This window comes from Juglans microcarpa x Juglans regia, chromosome 8D (assembly GCF_004785595.1).
Source record: "Juglans microcarpa x Juglans regia isolate MS1-56 chromosome 8D, Jm3101_v1.0, whole genome shotgun sequence".
In the NCBI taxonomy this organism is placed as follows: Eukaryota; Viridiplantae; Streptophyta; class Magnoliopsida; order Fagales; family Juglandaceae; genus Juglans; species Juglans microcarpa x Juglans regia.
Window position 1 is genome coordinate 4,875,431 of NC_054608.1, and position 15,232 is coordinate 4,890,662.

At 34.4% G+C, this 15,232-nt stretch overlaps 2 protein-coding genes across 2 annotated transcripts; both read right to left on the reverse strand.

The window, feature by feature from the left end:
* Positions 1 to 1,377: 1,377 nt before the first annotated feature.
* On the reverse strand, positions 1,378 to 7,948 carry LOC121243391 (glycosyltransferase BC10-like). The gene is made up of 3 exons (XM_041141507.1): positions 7,620 to 7,948; positions 6,697 to 7,480; positions 1,378 to 2,272 (listed from the first exon to the last, which is right to left on the reverse strand). Exons 2-3 carry the CDS (start codon positions 7,213 to 7,215, stop codon positions 1,634 to 1,636), a joined length of 1,158 nt encoding a protein of 385 aa, XP_040997441.1. The 5' UTR covers positions 7,216 to 7,480; positions 7,620 to 7,948; the 3' UTR covers positions 1,378 to 1,633.
* A 3,351-nt stretch (positions 7,949 to 11,299) lies between these two features.
* LOC121243394 (CXXC motif containing zinc binding protein) lies at positions 11,300 to 15,202 on the reverse strand. The gene is made up of 4 exons (XM_041141513.1): positions 14,874 to 15,202; positions 13,905 to 14,012; positions 12,974 to 13,141; positions 11,300 to 11,579 (listed from the first exon to the last, which is right to left on the reverse strand). Exons 1-4 carry the CDS (start codon positions 14,973 to 14,975, stop codon positions 11,457 to 11,459), a joined length of 501 nt encoding a protein of 166 aa, XP_040997447.1. The 5' UTR covers positions 14,976 to 15,202; the 3' UTR covers positions 11,300 to 11,456.
* Between the last annotated feature and the right edge of the window lie 30 nt (positions 15,203 to 15,232).

The following is a 15,232-nucleotide window of genomic DNA, read 5'->3' on the forward strand; positions in this document are numbered from 1 at the left end:
CTCAAGAATGCTGCAGTTTCAACTATAGAAGTACGTACAGATCCAACTTCTTGTTGCTTTTCTTCTTGAATTACTAGAGAAAATACTTTGGTAATCAGTGGCAGTGGATCCATGAGCAAAATCTGTCCTCTAATATGGGAAAATTTTTCATTCAACCCTATAAGAAATTGAATAACGTGCTGTCTATGTTGATATTCCAAAAAAATCTTTATAGCACCACCACTACAAGATTTCAATGCTCCACACGTATAAGTAGGAATTTGATTGTAGTTAAGAAGTTCATCCCATAAGCATTTAAATTTTCTATAGTAAACACTTACTGACAACTGATCTTGTGACAGTGAAGCAAGATCCTTTTGCAATTGGAAAATTCATGGCCCATTTCCTTGAGAAAACTGATTCTTTAACTTTTCTCATATTTCTTTTGCAGTTGTTGCCTATACAATCGTCCCTGCAATGTCCTTCGATACTAAATTCAAGATCCAAGATAGTATCAAGTTTGTTACACCTTTCCCATGCTTCATACAAAGGATCAGAATCAACTGGTTGATTTATGACTCCATTGATAAACCCTAGATTGTTCTTGGCCTTCAAAGCAATTTGCATAGACCTACACCATGTGTTGTAATTATCCCCCGTGAGGATTTGAGAAACCAACATAAACTAGTCGAATCTCTATTCTGTAAATGATAAGGATTCGTTGATCAATCATCACCATGCATTTGAACAGAATTTGAGTTTGGCATCGCAACAGCCATCACAGCGAAGAAAGAGACAGAACCCCCCTAGAGTTTCCACTCTGATACCATGTTGCAAATTAGAGAAAGATGATGTAAAACCTTAAACTAAGAAGAGAATTTTTATTTTGTATTCAGTATGTTCTGAAGTTAAAAGAGGACTTTGTTTTTATACGTGTAAAAGTCTAAAGACTATAAAGGTAAAATCAAGGTAACCGAAGTAAAGTAACTAACTAGTAAAAACAGAAAACCAGTTAGACTTAACTGATAATACTTCAATTAAATCTTTAATACAATCTGACTTTGGAAATTTATTTTTGTAAAATCAGGTAGATTTCTTTTTGATTCATTGTTTGAAGTTCAATGGTAAACAATCTGTATCATTTTAAAACATCTAAAAGATCACGATTCGTCTGGAATAACTATGAATTCAAGACTTTGTGGGTTCGAAAATGACTTTTGACTGAGATGACAAAATGAGTACACTTTTCATTTCTCTTCTTTGGGAAGTCGGGCTCCGCTTGAGTGCAGAATTAGAACACCACATTTGTTTGGACTGCTGAAAGAACTTGGACTTGAAGCTATGTACAGTAGAGACTAGAAGATCTCTGGTAATATCAAAACACACAAAAACAAAGTATAACCATACAAAAATGTATATATTGTGCTAAATGCTAGTCTTTGTACATCTAAAATTGTTCTACACTGTGGCATTGCTAAAGAGCTCAATGGATGAAGGAGAAAAAGAAAACATATCATTACAAATAAAGTTCAAATTTATGATACTATTCAACATGTATGACACAGAATTTATTCTTGCAGTCTCTGTTGGAGAACGTTTTCGGATCTAATCCATTATTCACTTCAAGATTAGGCATTCCTTGTGGATTTTGTTGTCAGAAGGCCAAAAGCTTTGGTAATAATTGTAATAGAGGTTGCAAGGTACTTGGAGCAAATTTTCTTGCAAATAGGAAACAAATTGAAGAGGTTCCATGATTGTATGTGCAGTTGTGACCTTCTAAAATTCTCTTGAAGAACTCCTTTGTGATATCCGATCGTCCAAATGTAGCTGGGTGAGCACCACCCCTCGACCAATCCACCCAAGTGATGCTTCTATTTGCTAATAGATTCCCTGCTCGGATGGTTAGCATGGTGGGGAAATAATGCTCATCTACGTAACATGCTGGTCTGCAAAATTGTTCGAATTTGGGGTAAAATATGGTATCTTCCACAATATTGATGGCAAGATTCCGGTTAACTTCGAACCATTGAGATCCTTTACGCCACTGGTTAATATGTACCTCAGGTGCCATGTTCAGATTATACCGCCCTCTCCCAAATGGCCCATGATCATCAAACGCACCCATGTAGCTATATCTGGATTTCATTACATAGCGGTAGATGACACTGAAATTATAGACAGGAATGCATGATTCAGACAGGAGAATGAACCATTCGTTGGAGATATCAAGCAAAGCATTAGCAAGGAGTCTTCTCTCAGCATCACACATACTCATCCTTCCCCACTCAGAGACCTGCAGATGAAAAATAACAAACTCATTAACTCCTAATTCCAATGAAGGAATGAGCTGGACAAAAATGTTTGATGACCACTTAAGACGAAGATAAGCATTCAAGAGCCTGTTGGAAATTGTTGAGACCAATAAAGTAAATAATAGTAGAATTAAGCCTCCAACTTATGGTGTTGGAACTGGTGCTCTCCATTGAAGTGGGACGTCAAATTGCTACCTGCCTACCCCATTCAATAATGACAGTACGGTTACCATTCACTTGCTACACCATTGCCCTTGCAGCCAGTTGCCTCTAAGCAGTATCTAACTGCTGCTTGATATAGGGATTTGTCAATTGTTAAAGTGCTTCCCATAGCAGCTTACAAGGACAAGCAGCATCTATAGCTGAACACGACCATCAAACTACCACTCCTTAACTATGTCGTGGACTGTCTACTGCAGCACGGGCACAGCATAGCATTCATTCATAGGTACCCTACAAAGCAAGCTCAATAATATTTGTGTTGGCACGCCGCATGCGTGTGATCACAACATAACTTGTTTTCCTTAACAATGGAAAATTTCATAACCATTAGTCAACGTCATATACATCCAGCTCACATATACAAAGCTACATTCTAATATAATCCTAGAAGAGGTGTGATCTTGTTTTGTTCTTCAGAAGCAAACACGACTCAGGTAATGCAAGTATCGAAACTTGCAGAAAAGCTATAAACCCATATTCCTACACCCTCATATGGCTAAACTTCATTCTTTCTCAGAGCAGAGCGCTATATATTATTGAGAAAACAAACCAGGACATATAATTTCACCTGAAAATTGGGATCATAAGGATTTCTAGGAAAGATTGGTAAAAACATCAAGCCTTCTTAGCAGTTAGCTCAAATTGCATGGAGAGACACTCAATACAGTGACTTGGAAAGGCCTCAATCCAGTAGCCAGCAATAACAATTAGAGTGAAGTTCTAACAATACCCAATAAAAAATTGCGATACTCCTGCTATCCCACATCTACAATCCATTTCCCAAATGTAAAATCACTACCCTCAGTGGTATGCAATTGAATTAATGGAGCTCTAAGAAAGTCTTATCTAAAAATGAGATCTTACAATGATGTTCTTCTAGCATGTGTTTAAGACCCAGTGAAGGCTTAGGGCATGTTTGAACACTACGAGAATTCTCAAAACTTCTCATAATCTCATTCTCACACATCACTCAAACAAAACACTTTTCAACTTCAAACTTTCAAATTTTTAACTTTTTCATCTAAACAATTATTCAAACACAAAAATCAATACAACTTTTACAAACTTCAAAATAAAAATTATATTAAAAAATTATATTCAAACAACTTTTTAATATTTTTATTCAACCTTTTTTTTCTCCTTTCCCAAACCTAATAAAACATTTCCACTCAACAAATTCACTACTATTTACAAAATTCTGAGATACTACAAGTGTTCAAACTTGCCCTTAGTCTTTTCTGTGTAACGTGTTCTATAAGGTAGGATCCACTTGGGCCTGGTCCTTGTCTCAATCAGTTTTATGATAAGGATGTGATACTAATAAATTCCATTGACGTAGAATAGATTGAGCTAATGGATCTTCCTAGTGGCTCTTCTCCATGGAATGTTGCTCTATACATAACTGAGATTGGGACTATCTCTATTTGTGAGAATTAGAATAAATAGAGCACAGTAGCAGAGCTCATGGATCTATCTAGTGGCTCTCCTCAATGGAATGCTATCTTCCTTAGAGCTGCCCAAGATTGGGAAATTGACACATTTACATATTTCTTCAACCTTGTATAATTGTAGACTGAATGAAGGAGCTAATTAGATCTTGTGGTCTCTGTCCACAAAGGGGAGATTCACTGTACAGTCATACTAGAAGTCCTTTATGACACATTCTACAAGTCCATTCCCATGGAAGAACCTATGGAAGACTAAGGCCCCCATAAAAGCTTCTTTCTTTGTATGGACAGCTTCATTAGGGAATATTCTCACTTTAAGCAGCCTAAGGAAACACCGAATCATTATGTTGGATTGGTGTTATATGTGTAAGAAATGCAGGGAGTCCTATTATTGCTTTGTGATGTAGCCATGAGCTTGTGGAATGATATCTTTGCTAGAGTGGGGCTCCATTGGGCGACACCACGAAGGGTAGGTGATTTCCTGGCCAGCTAGCAAGGCATCCGTGGTAACTCTTTTTAGGTTTGTGGAGCTTGATTTATTCTTGTGATGACCCGATTAGATGACCGACCTGACAAGGATTCGTCATGTCTTTTCTTTTGATGGAGTTTCAATGAGGCTTGGGCTGATGGAAGATTTTTTGACCCAGTTTGTGACTAGAGAAATGCCAGACAAAAATTTTGTTTGACGTTCGTGCAACAAGTCGCTCGAGCGAAGCTCAGATGGAGAGTTCGCTTGACGTTCATGCGACAGGTCGCTCGAGCAAAGCTCAAACAAAGAGTTCGCTAGGCGTTCGCTCCACAAGTCGCTGAAGCGAACATCAAACAAAGAATTCGCTCGACACCTTGCTCGAGCGAATAATGCGATAATTGAAAAATTAGGGTTTCCTCTGTGTAACCTTATATATATGTTTATTATTGAACAATATGACTGGTTCTGAGTATTGTAATTTTGCCCCATAGTGTACTTTGACATTCTTCAAGAGAATAAAATCCTCTGCAGCTCCGTGGATGTAGGCACGTTGCTGAACCATGTAAATCTTTGTGTCGTGTGATTGATTTCTTATTCCGCTTTACTTTTCTATCATATTTTTTTTCACAACAACTCTCAAATAGCAACTATGTGGAAGATGGTTTCGAACTGTTTATGGTGGTGCATATGTATGGAGAGGAATGGTCAGAGTTTTGAGGATCGTGAATGAACAATGGACGGATTTAGAACATTTTTTCTTAATACTTTATTTGATTGGTCAATTGTAATAGACTTTAATGGCATGAACGTACATCATTTCCTTGTATTTTTCAATACTCATGCATAGTTGTTGCTCTTGGATATGTCCCATGTACTAGGCTATATATATTTAATAAAGCTATTATTTACTAATTAAAAAAAACAGTGTCTGGTTTCCTTGAAGCATTTAACAATGGAGCTCCTTTATACGGAATCTTTCAGCAACAATCATAGCTCTTTATGATAATGTGATGGGAAACTGATACTTGGGGTAAGTCAACATTCGCTCTAATTCTCACAAATACAGATATTCCCTATCTCAGTTCTGTACAGAGCAACTTACTAGGACCTCAATCTTTGATCAAATGCCTAATCCATCATACTTTTCTATCAATTCATTTATCCAATCATGCGTTCTTAGGCTGTTTTTTTAAATGGAAACTGCTTTGCAGAAAAGTTTCCGTATTTTTCAGCGTTTGGTAGGGTCAGAAAATGCTGATTAATGGAAAATGGACTACATGGTCAACAAGAAATAAAGCTTCTAAAGCAGAAAATGGCTAAACCCTTCTTAAGGAGACGTGAGCCCTTTTTAGACCCAAGATAGAAGAACTATCATGAGAAGAAAATCTAGATAAATGTGGAGTCGAATATGGAATAAATTGGAGAAAAAAATTTAATGGACATAAATTATGGTCCTAATACAAAGATGGAGGAGGGATTAGGATCGTCTAGAACTCCTGCGGGCCAAGGATTGTGTGGGTCCTACAGCTTTTATTGCTTGTGTGGATCTCCCAAGGCAACACTAACTCAAAAAATGTTGAAGGACGGACCCATGCTTTGTGTCTATCTCTCTCCAACTCTAGGTTCTAGAGTTCAATCAGGAACAAAATAATGATTTTTGGGGACATGACAAATTGTTGAGAGAATATTATGTTTGTATAGGGTAGATTTTTATGGACAGCAGTGGTGAGATGCAAATGATTTCCTGGTCAGCCAAACAACCGGAGATCTTTACCAAATAATGAAAACAGAGTGGTTCACTTTGAAAATAGTTTCAAATGTTTTTTTTTTTTTTTCGGTTTTCCTCATTTTACCCCGAAACAAACACAGCCTAAATCTTATTATCATGTTTTGTCAGCATCTCTTTTGAAATTAATTCGGGTCCAGTTTGTAATAAGATTTTTTTTAATTCTTCCTTTTCCTTTTTACCTTTTTCTTTCAATTACGCGTTATATTCAAGAGTCATTTTTGCATCAACTTTGGGTCTATACAAGCAAGTCTTACAGAGACAATTAAAAAATTTGCTGAAAATCTCTAAACCAGAATCCTATATTCAGCCACCGCTTCAGTGAAGAAATTGATGATAGATCAAACCAAAAATGGTGCAGCCAAACAAAATCATTCTATAAAAAAATTAAATGGAAACAAATATGCAAGAATCTGGTACCGAATGCAGAATTTAACTACGTAACCTCGTAAAAAGGAAGTTTAACATAAATACTGATACCTGGCTAGGGATCTGTCTCCTATAAAAAACTGATGAAGGTGGGAAATTGGCCTGGAAAGATGGCAGCGAGTGAACATATATTGAGTAAAATCCTTCATGGCCCTTCAAAAACCTCTCCCATATAGGTGCTAGTGGCAATGGCCCCTTGGTCAAGAACATGAATGCAATCTTACGAACTCTTTGGAAAGGATACTTCTTTATCCGAGGCACAAGAGAGGCCCTCCATAACAGTTCCTTATCAGTCATGTTATGCATTAAATTCGATGGTGGCGTAATCCATTGCTCCAAACTTCTCGGTTCCTCATAGCACGGCCGGAACGTGGACTTAGCCGTTGTTACCACACTATTAATTCCAAAGTACCGAATTGTGTGTATACTAATGATAGAAACGGCAATACACAGAACCAGAAACAGCACAAGTACCCGTATTGGCCTTAGCGTTGAGGGTTTAGATTGGTTTGTCCTGTTTATAGGCGTGGGTTCCTCGCCTTCCTCTAACGGCACAACCCGCGACTGCATAGTGATACCAAAAGTACACTACAACTCAACTTCTGAGTCTTCTGTTTTCTCTAAAACCGAATCGAAAACAGCCTTTTGGGTCAAACAAGCTTCAAAAGCTCCAAAATTTAGGATAATTACCAACTTTTCCAGTAAAACTGGAAATCCCAAGTCCTAAATTGCATTTTAGATTATAAAACTCAACAGCACTCTGAGTTTTACAACAGGGGTCTTCAACAAAGAGCCGTTCTCGGCAGCAGAGACTGTTGCAGATCTAGAGCTGATACTACAGAACCCAGAACCGATTTTTAAACCTTTAAATTAATTCAAAACCAAGCATACAAATATCATGGGTATTTAATGAATACATATTCTCTTGAGGTAAGGGACAGTGTCGAATCCAACAAGGGGTTAGCGTAACGTACCAAGTGGCAGTTGATGTACCATGAACTGCAGATCACGACAGTTAACCGAGCGCTGTAAATTGTGTTATGCAAAACTAAAACTGTCACAAAGACCCTGATCGTATGTGAGAAGAAGATAACAAAGTCCGGTAATGGCTCTGCCTCTGCTGCTACAGAAATATAGGGGGCGAGAGAGAGAGAGAGAGAGAGAGAACCCAAAAGTGCGGTGAGTGTAACGAGAGGAAGATATAGAGAGAGAAGGGCGTGGGTTTTGTTTTCCTTTTATTGTCTTTGGTTGCCATGTTCGGTCCGGCAACCGCGATGCCTTTGTTTTTGTTTTGTTGTCAGTTTGCTTTCCTTTTGGTTTTGTTATTTCCTTTTTTTATTCAGTAATTCCTCTAATAAAAAACTGCCACGGCACCTCTCCATAAATTCTTCAAATTCGAGAAGCAGTGAACATGGCCATACAAAATACAAATTAAAAAGTCAATCACATCGGGATATTAATCCCTTCAGAAATAATTAATTTTTGAAATCCGGAATATTCTATAATTAAAACTCATTTTTTCACTTCATCTCCAAGCAATCTTTAATTATTTAACAGTAAAAAACAAATCTAATTTATTTTTTTAATTTTTAAAAAACTAAAAATACTTTATTAAAATTGTAAGAATTATAAAATAACTGTGCATGTGTGATATAAGAAAAGTGTTACAGTTATAAAAAAAATAATATAAAAATAAATCAATAAACTAACGTGTTATAATGTAGTATGTTAGATCTTTTTTAAAATAAAAATAATTTTACAATTTAATGTATTAATAAAATTAAGTCAATTAATAAATTTATTTTTATAAAATTTATTTGTAACTAAAATATTTATTTTTTTCCATTATTTGAATGGTATAATTCAATAGTAGATTTGAAGACCAAAAAAAAAAAAAAAAATGTATAAGATTAGTGATAAGTACACGAAAAAAAACACATAAAAAGCAAGAAAAATCACTAATCATGCCTTGTTGATCGCGGTTGTTTAGACACATTGATGTTCAACCACCCTACACTCAAGTATCTCTGTTTTGTACAAACTCTTTAGGGGGAGGACACTCTTCCCCATCCTACTAAATATTTATCATTCCTCCCTCTTCCTTTAAAGATGTAGGCATAACTATTACACATTTTTTACATAACTCATCGATAATATATAACTATTTTTTTTATAATTTATTTGATTTTAATAAGTTGAGATTCAAAAAACAATAATTTTATATTAAGTAATATATAATAATTATGTAATGAATTGTTCTATTTTTAAATAAGTGTACAAAACATACCATTTGCATCATTTAAATGTTAGGATTCAATTTTTTTTGTAAAATTTAAAATTTATTTTTTAAATCAAATTATATCTATAAATATTAATTTTACTAAATATATACAGAATCAAGAATATAATTTTTATTATTTTCCTATTTTTCAATCTACTACGTTTTCCTCACAAATCCTTTTCCCTCTTCTCCTCACTCTATGCTACTTGGTTCGTACTTTCACCTTTCCCATAGCAAACCCAAGAGAGCCTAGGGTCCAATATTCACTACATTATTGGACAGTAAAAATATTTCATCTTATCTCATTTTATCTTATAATTACAATTTTTTAAATCTTCAAACAAAATATAATAAATAATTCAATATTTTTAAATCTTAAAACAATAATAATAATAATAAATAATATTTTATTCAACTTTTATATAAAATCATTACATCTCATCTCACTATCCAAACCGTATCTAATTGAGAAAAAAAATTCAAGCCATAAAAATTAATATATATATTTAAACTCATTTTATAAAATAATAAAATTTTCAACCAAAAAAAGGAAAAGAATAATTGAAAGGGAAAAAACGATGTCATATACACTGATACACACATTGTAAACCTCAATAAGTTTATTGAGAATATGATAAAACAAGAAGAAAGGACGATCTTTTGCATCATCGATCATATATATATATATATATATATTGGAATCATCGTTGGCTTTTATTGATGAGATGATAAAACGACGAGACCCTCAAGATCGATCTTTTTTTTTTATCATCAACCTTAACAAGAAACACAAGAAAAAATGTGAACCATGAATGCGAATGCTTCCTTCTATCTTGTCATCCAACAAACAGCGGCGCTTGGGCTATTGCTAGCAATTTCATAGGGCATAAATTTAGTTACCAAACCCATATTTGTTTTTCATATTTTTTAATATGCATTTATAAGTGTATGGTGGCATCGATGTTAAAGTTCACAAAAGTAAACTCACAAATTGAAATAATTTGATGTGATACGTTAAATGATAAAACTTTTTTTTATTGTAAAATAAATTTAACATATTTTTTAATATGCATTTATAAGTGTATGGTAGCATCGATGTTAAAGTTCACAAAAGTAAACTCACAAATCGAAATGATTTGATGTGATACGTTAAATGATAAAACTTTTTTTTATTGTAAAATAGATTTAATGTATTATATGAAATTATGTCAGTTTGAATTAACTTTTATAAAATCTCTTTATGACTGTAATATTTTTTCTCGACCATATGCCGGATAATTATCTCATGAGGTGTTTTGATCATTTCATTTGTCGACCCAAGTATTTTTGGAAACACGAGGAATTAAAAACTCCCACATGTTTTGCATAGATGCTCTCCTTTTCACCACCCTCCAAAATTGAAGACAAAACAAAAAACAAAACTGACTAGTGCAGCTCATCCATGGGAACACTAATATGCATGCATACATCATATTCCACAACCATATCTTACTTGTCTATTGTGGAAAAGGTTCTGCATTTTCTTCCCACACTCACATTAAAATACTTTCATATTCTACCATTCTCCGTAGAACCCACAACTCCCCCACCTTTACATGGCTTGTCGCCAATGTGCGTAGAATCAATAGTACATATTGTTAGAAATATTAGATCATAATATACAGTAAAAGAGATATTACCTCGTCGGAAATATCTTGAATCTAGTACAGTTATTTCAAAGATTTTCCATTGCCTTTGGTCATCCGAAATCTTCATGTATCGTTAGTAGAGTGTGCTACGTGGTAAAACCAAAACAACACCACATATTCCATAACCTAAATACCGGGACTAGAGAGAACCATATTTGAGAGAGAATTTTTCACTTAGTTGTTACACATTTCATCCAAAAGGGGAAGGGGCTACAACCAACCAATTTTACAGTGCTACTTCATACAATATACCCAATTTTTTTTTTTTTAATAACCGTCCGCCATTTAAATTAAACACGTAAAAAGAGTTGCAAAAGAAGTTGTATATGTTGTATTAGTCATTATGAATACTACATGCCATTATAACATCAGTATGATTGTTGCAAAGGATAATGCTTACATGAGCACAAGCTGAACACATTTACACGCTATGTCCAAATTAGCCCCTTTGGAGCAGTCGTGAAATCCTGCTGGTAGAAACCCTTTCCCAGGAGGGCTGGAGTTACGAGGGTTAGCGTGATCTTAACAGATCTAGGTCATCCTCAACCATTCAGGCATTTTCTATGTTATGCAAAGAAATCCATTACTCCTGTTGCCTATATGTCACCATCAATCTATCACATGCATGCTAGCCGCAAAACATAATTATCAACATAATCAGTTGATAGCTCTGGTCAGAACTTTTATGAACAAATCCAAGTCAAACATGTCACATTCAGCCAATTTCAGTGATAAACCGATCCATAGATTATATAAAGTATCTGAATGCTTTCTACCTCATCCAGAGAAAAAGTGTTATTCATATATACGAAGACATAATGCTGATAAGAGAGTACTGCTCTCTACCTCACCACATCAAAAGTAGAACGAAGGTTGGATATCATAACTGGGCACTCTCCCTTCTCATCATATTCTGCATATTCCCCTCCTGACAAATCAATGCTGTGAAATTTAGTTCCTGCAATCTACAAAAATGAATAGCGCTGTAAATTGACATCAAGCAACAACAAGATGCGTACTTTCAAATGGAGGGTACATAGGAATATATAAAAGATTGTATACAGGTAGTAAATTGTGCAAGGGGAGTGCACTCCAGCAACAGCTGAAATCATTTAGCTGCATTTGGATGTTAAAATGAGTTGAGTTGAATTGAGTTTATATGATAAAATATTGTTAGAATATTATTTTTTAATATTATTATTATTTTGAGATTTAAAAAAGTTGAATTGTTTATTATATTTTGCGTTGAAATTTGAAAAAGTTGTAATGATGAGTTGAGATGAGTTGAGTTTGGTATGGTTTCCAAACGTACCCGTTATACTGACATAACCATTCAATTTTAGTGCAGAATCAAATATGCAAAGATCTGACACATTACAGGGTTATACAACAACAGGACATGATCATCCAAACTTGGAAGACATTAAATTGTCAGCCACTGGTAATCATATCAGGAAGTAACATTTCCAAGAGAAATGTATGTCTAGGAGCAGCATGATAGGATATACAGTAACTTTAGCTTAAAATAGCGAAAATCTACATTATTCAACACATTCATTACATAAGACCATCAAACATAGATGTGACTTTCTCAGAGAAAAGTTTTCTGCATTTGAGAAAACTCACCATGGTCCATTGGAATCATAGAGAAAAAATGTATTGCATACAATGAAGAATATCTATAAATTCATGAAGTGACTCATGCAACAGAATTTATGTTTTCTTACCCATCAGTGACTTACTGATAAATAATCAGATCTTTCTTAAAATATCTGGAATGCTTATGAACAATGAAGGATACCAAGACTTTGAAACCATGTATGCAACTTCATAAGGAATCTCTGTGTAGAATATTTTTAAAAAACAAAAAAAAGAACCCAAAGACATTAACTCAAAACCTTAATAAAAAAAAATCTAGATTCAAGAAGTCAACTCGTACACACATGAACTGATATGAAGTGGAACACATTTATGAAGCCATTTGTGAAAATGTACCAGAAGTATAGGTTCCCATTCTTATGCAAGAAAAAATGCAAATGCAACAACAATACTGTAACTCCAAATCAAATGTGACATTACAATGGAATATGAAATATGGTAAGAAATGGGAATGATATGCTCAGCATAATAATAGATAGGGGACAAGACAAGAGAACAAGAAGAAGCAATTAGCCCTTAAATGGCAACTCCAAATCAAATGCAAGGGAATATTCACCCATTCACATGGTCTCTTCCAAGTTCAATAGGAAAGCAAATAACAGTCTTGTGTACACCAAAATATTCTCAATTTGTCGTGTTCAATAAGAAAAGAATGGAAAAAATGGAGGTTGAAAGGGGGTGGGGAGAGGGACAAACTTACCGATTCAGCTTTCCAGTCACCGCTGAATACATATCCAATAGGCTCATAACCCCTGCAGTCAAACAACATCAAGGGGGTATGCTTCCCAGATTCACTTACTTCTTGAGTCAGTGGTTTACCTCGGCCTGGGATCATTGTTACAGTACCATCCCTTCCACAAAACTTGCACTACAGAAAAAAGAAAAAGTAACAAAGTAAAATATCCGACTACCAGATGACAATCACTCAAAAGAATAAATAATAAGGAAGAGAGAGACAATCACAAATTGAAGCTACACAATAAAAGTAATATATAGCCACCAGACTAGATCCAACCGTTCATCTTTCATGACACAAGCACAAGTCTGATAGTATCAAGTTGGTTTAATTTCTGTTATCTCATATACGAAGTTGATTCCACCAAGTCAAAAAGAGTAAACACGAGGCCGCTAAGGAATACAGTCTCCAAAAGTTCAATGAACCGAATGAATCTCGTCTTTCACAATAATAGTTGAGTGGTTATAAATGGAATCAATTTGGTTCCCTCTCCAATGCTTCATAATATCAACAAACATACCAACCAACAAAATTTGTTGTGGAAAAAAAATATATAGAAAATAAATACTTTTTTGGGTATGAAGAAAAGAAAATTAACATTATCGATCTCTTTTTTTTTTTTTTTTGATAAGTAACATTATCGATCCTTAAGACACAACAAAATCTAAAGCATTCCACTCAACAGAGTTCGTGATAGTTTCAGAATTTAAAACTAAAGAACTGATAAAGAATGAGAAATTTTCAGAATTTTAGACCTAGAAATTTCATTTTCTTTCCCTTCATTATCAACAACCAATTGAGAGAAAATATGCCAAGAATCTCAATACACTCATTCAACAATATAACCCACCAATGCATTAGAAGAGTGAACAATAAATTGAGAAAGAGAAATTACCTTCTGAATGAGATTAGTGGTTGCTTTACCAGCTGGGAGAGCAACGGTCTCACTCAAGGTCACACTAGTTTCTTTCTGGCTTACCTCTCCACACCTCCCACATTTCAACTACAAAAGTTAAAAAATATTTTTTTTATAAGTAAGACACAAAAGTTAAAAAATATATATATATAAAAAAAAAAAAAAAAAAAAAAAAAAAAAAAAAAAAAAAAAAAACTCTACAATAAGTTCAAAATGATATAGCGATAACAAGAACCAAAAGCTTACTCATAAACAGAACAAAGAACAGCTCCAAATAAAAATAAGCTAATAAAAAAGCATCACAAACGCTACAAGAACACATGCTTATATACCCACACATGCACAAAAATATTAAACAAAATGTTATCTCACACATAAATGACACGATTTGAAGAATAACAATCTATTAGTAACAACACTGAGTGAGAAATACAGTAAAAGAAAACTCTTAAATTATAACCATAATCAACCATTATTATTTTTTGATAAGTAAATCATAACCATAATCAACCATTATACCCACAAATGCACAAAAATAACACATAAATGAACACGATTTGAAGAATAAAAATCTATTAGTAACAAAACTGAGAGAAATATAGTAAAAGAAAACTCTTAAATCATAACAATAATCAACCATCGGCATAAATATCATCAGCATCATCAATAACAAAAATCAAGAACCAGAAATAAACCATGTAATCGAAACCCCTATAATATAAACATTTGCATACACAAAACGATGCAAGAGGCAATGCTAAGTGCTCCTAAAACAGTAAAAACTAAAATCCATCAGAAATAAAAACAAAAATAAAATAAAATAAAATGAAAATGATAGGTGTACCAATGCCAATCGATTTCTACGCAGAAAGCAAAAGAGGAAGATTCAGCAAAAATGATTTTGGATATGAAGCAAGAAACGTAAAATCTGAAGAAAAAAATCGAGACCTTAAAGAGGTAGGAAAAGTTGGGGTCGTCGCAGCCACCTTGGGGCTCAAGGTTGGTGAGGTTCTCGAGCTCCGCAGCTATCATCAGGAGGTAGTTCACCATTTTTGGGCTTCAAATATTCCAAGCTCTCTGCTGGGTACTGACGGATGACTTTCGGCTTTGGCATCGGAGAATATATACATCCCCAAGCAAAAATGCACAGAATTCTATCAAAATCACGAAATCGTCATCGTTTTCGACTTATCAAATCTCATTAAGCTGTTAACTTTTTGCGGCGGTCTTCGAGCTATTGAGTCGGAAATGGTCGACGTGGGAAACCACTTTGGTAACATTCCACGTCAATGAAATTTGTGTGTCCT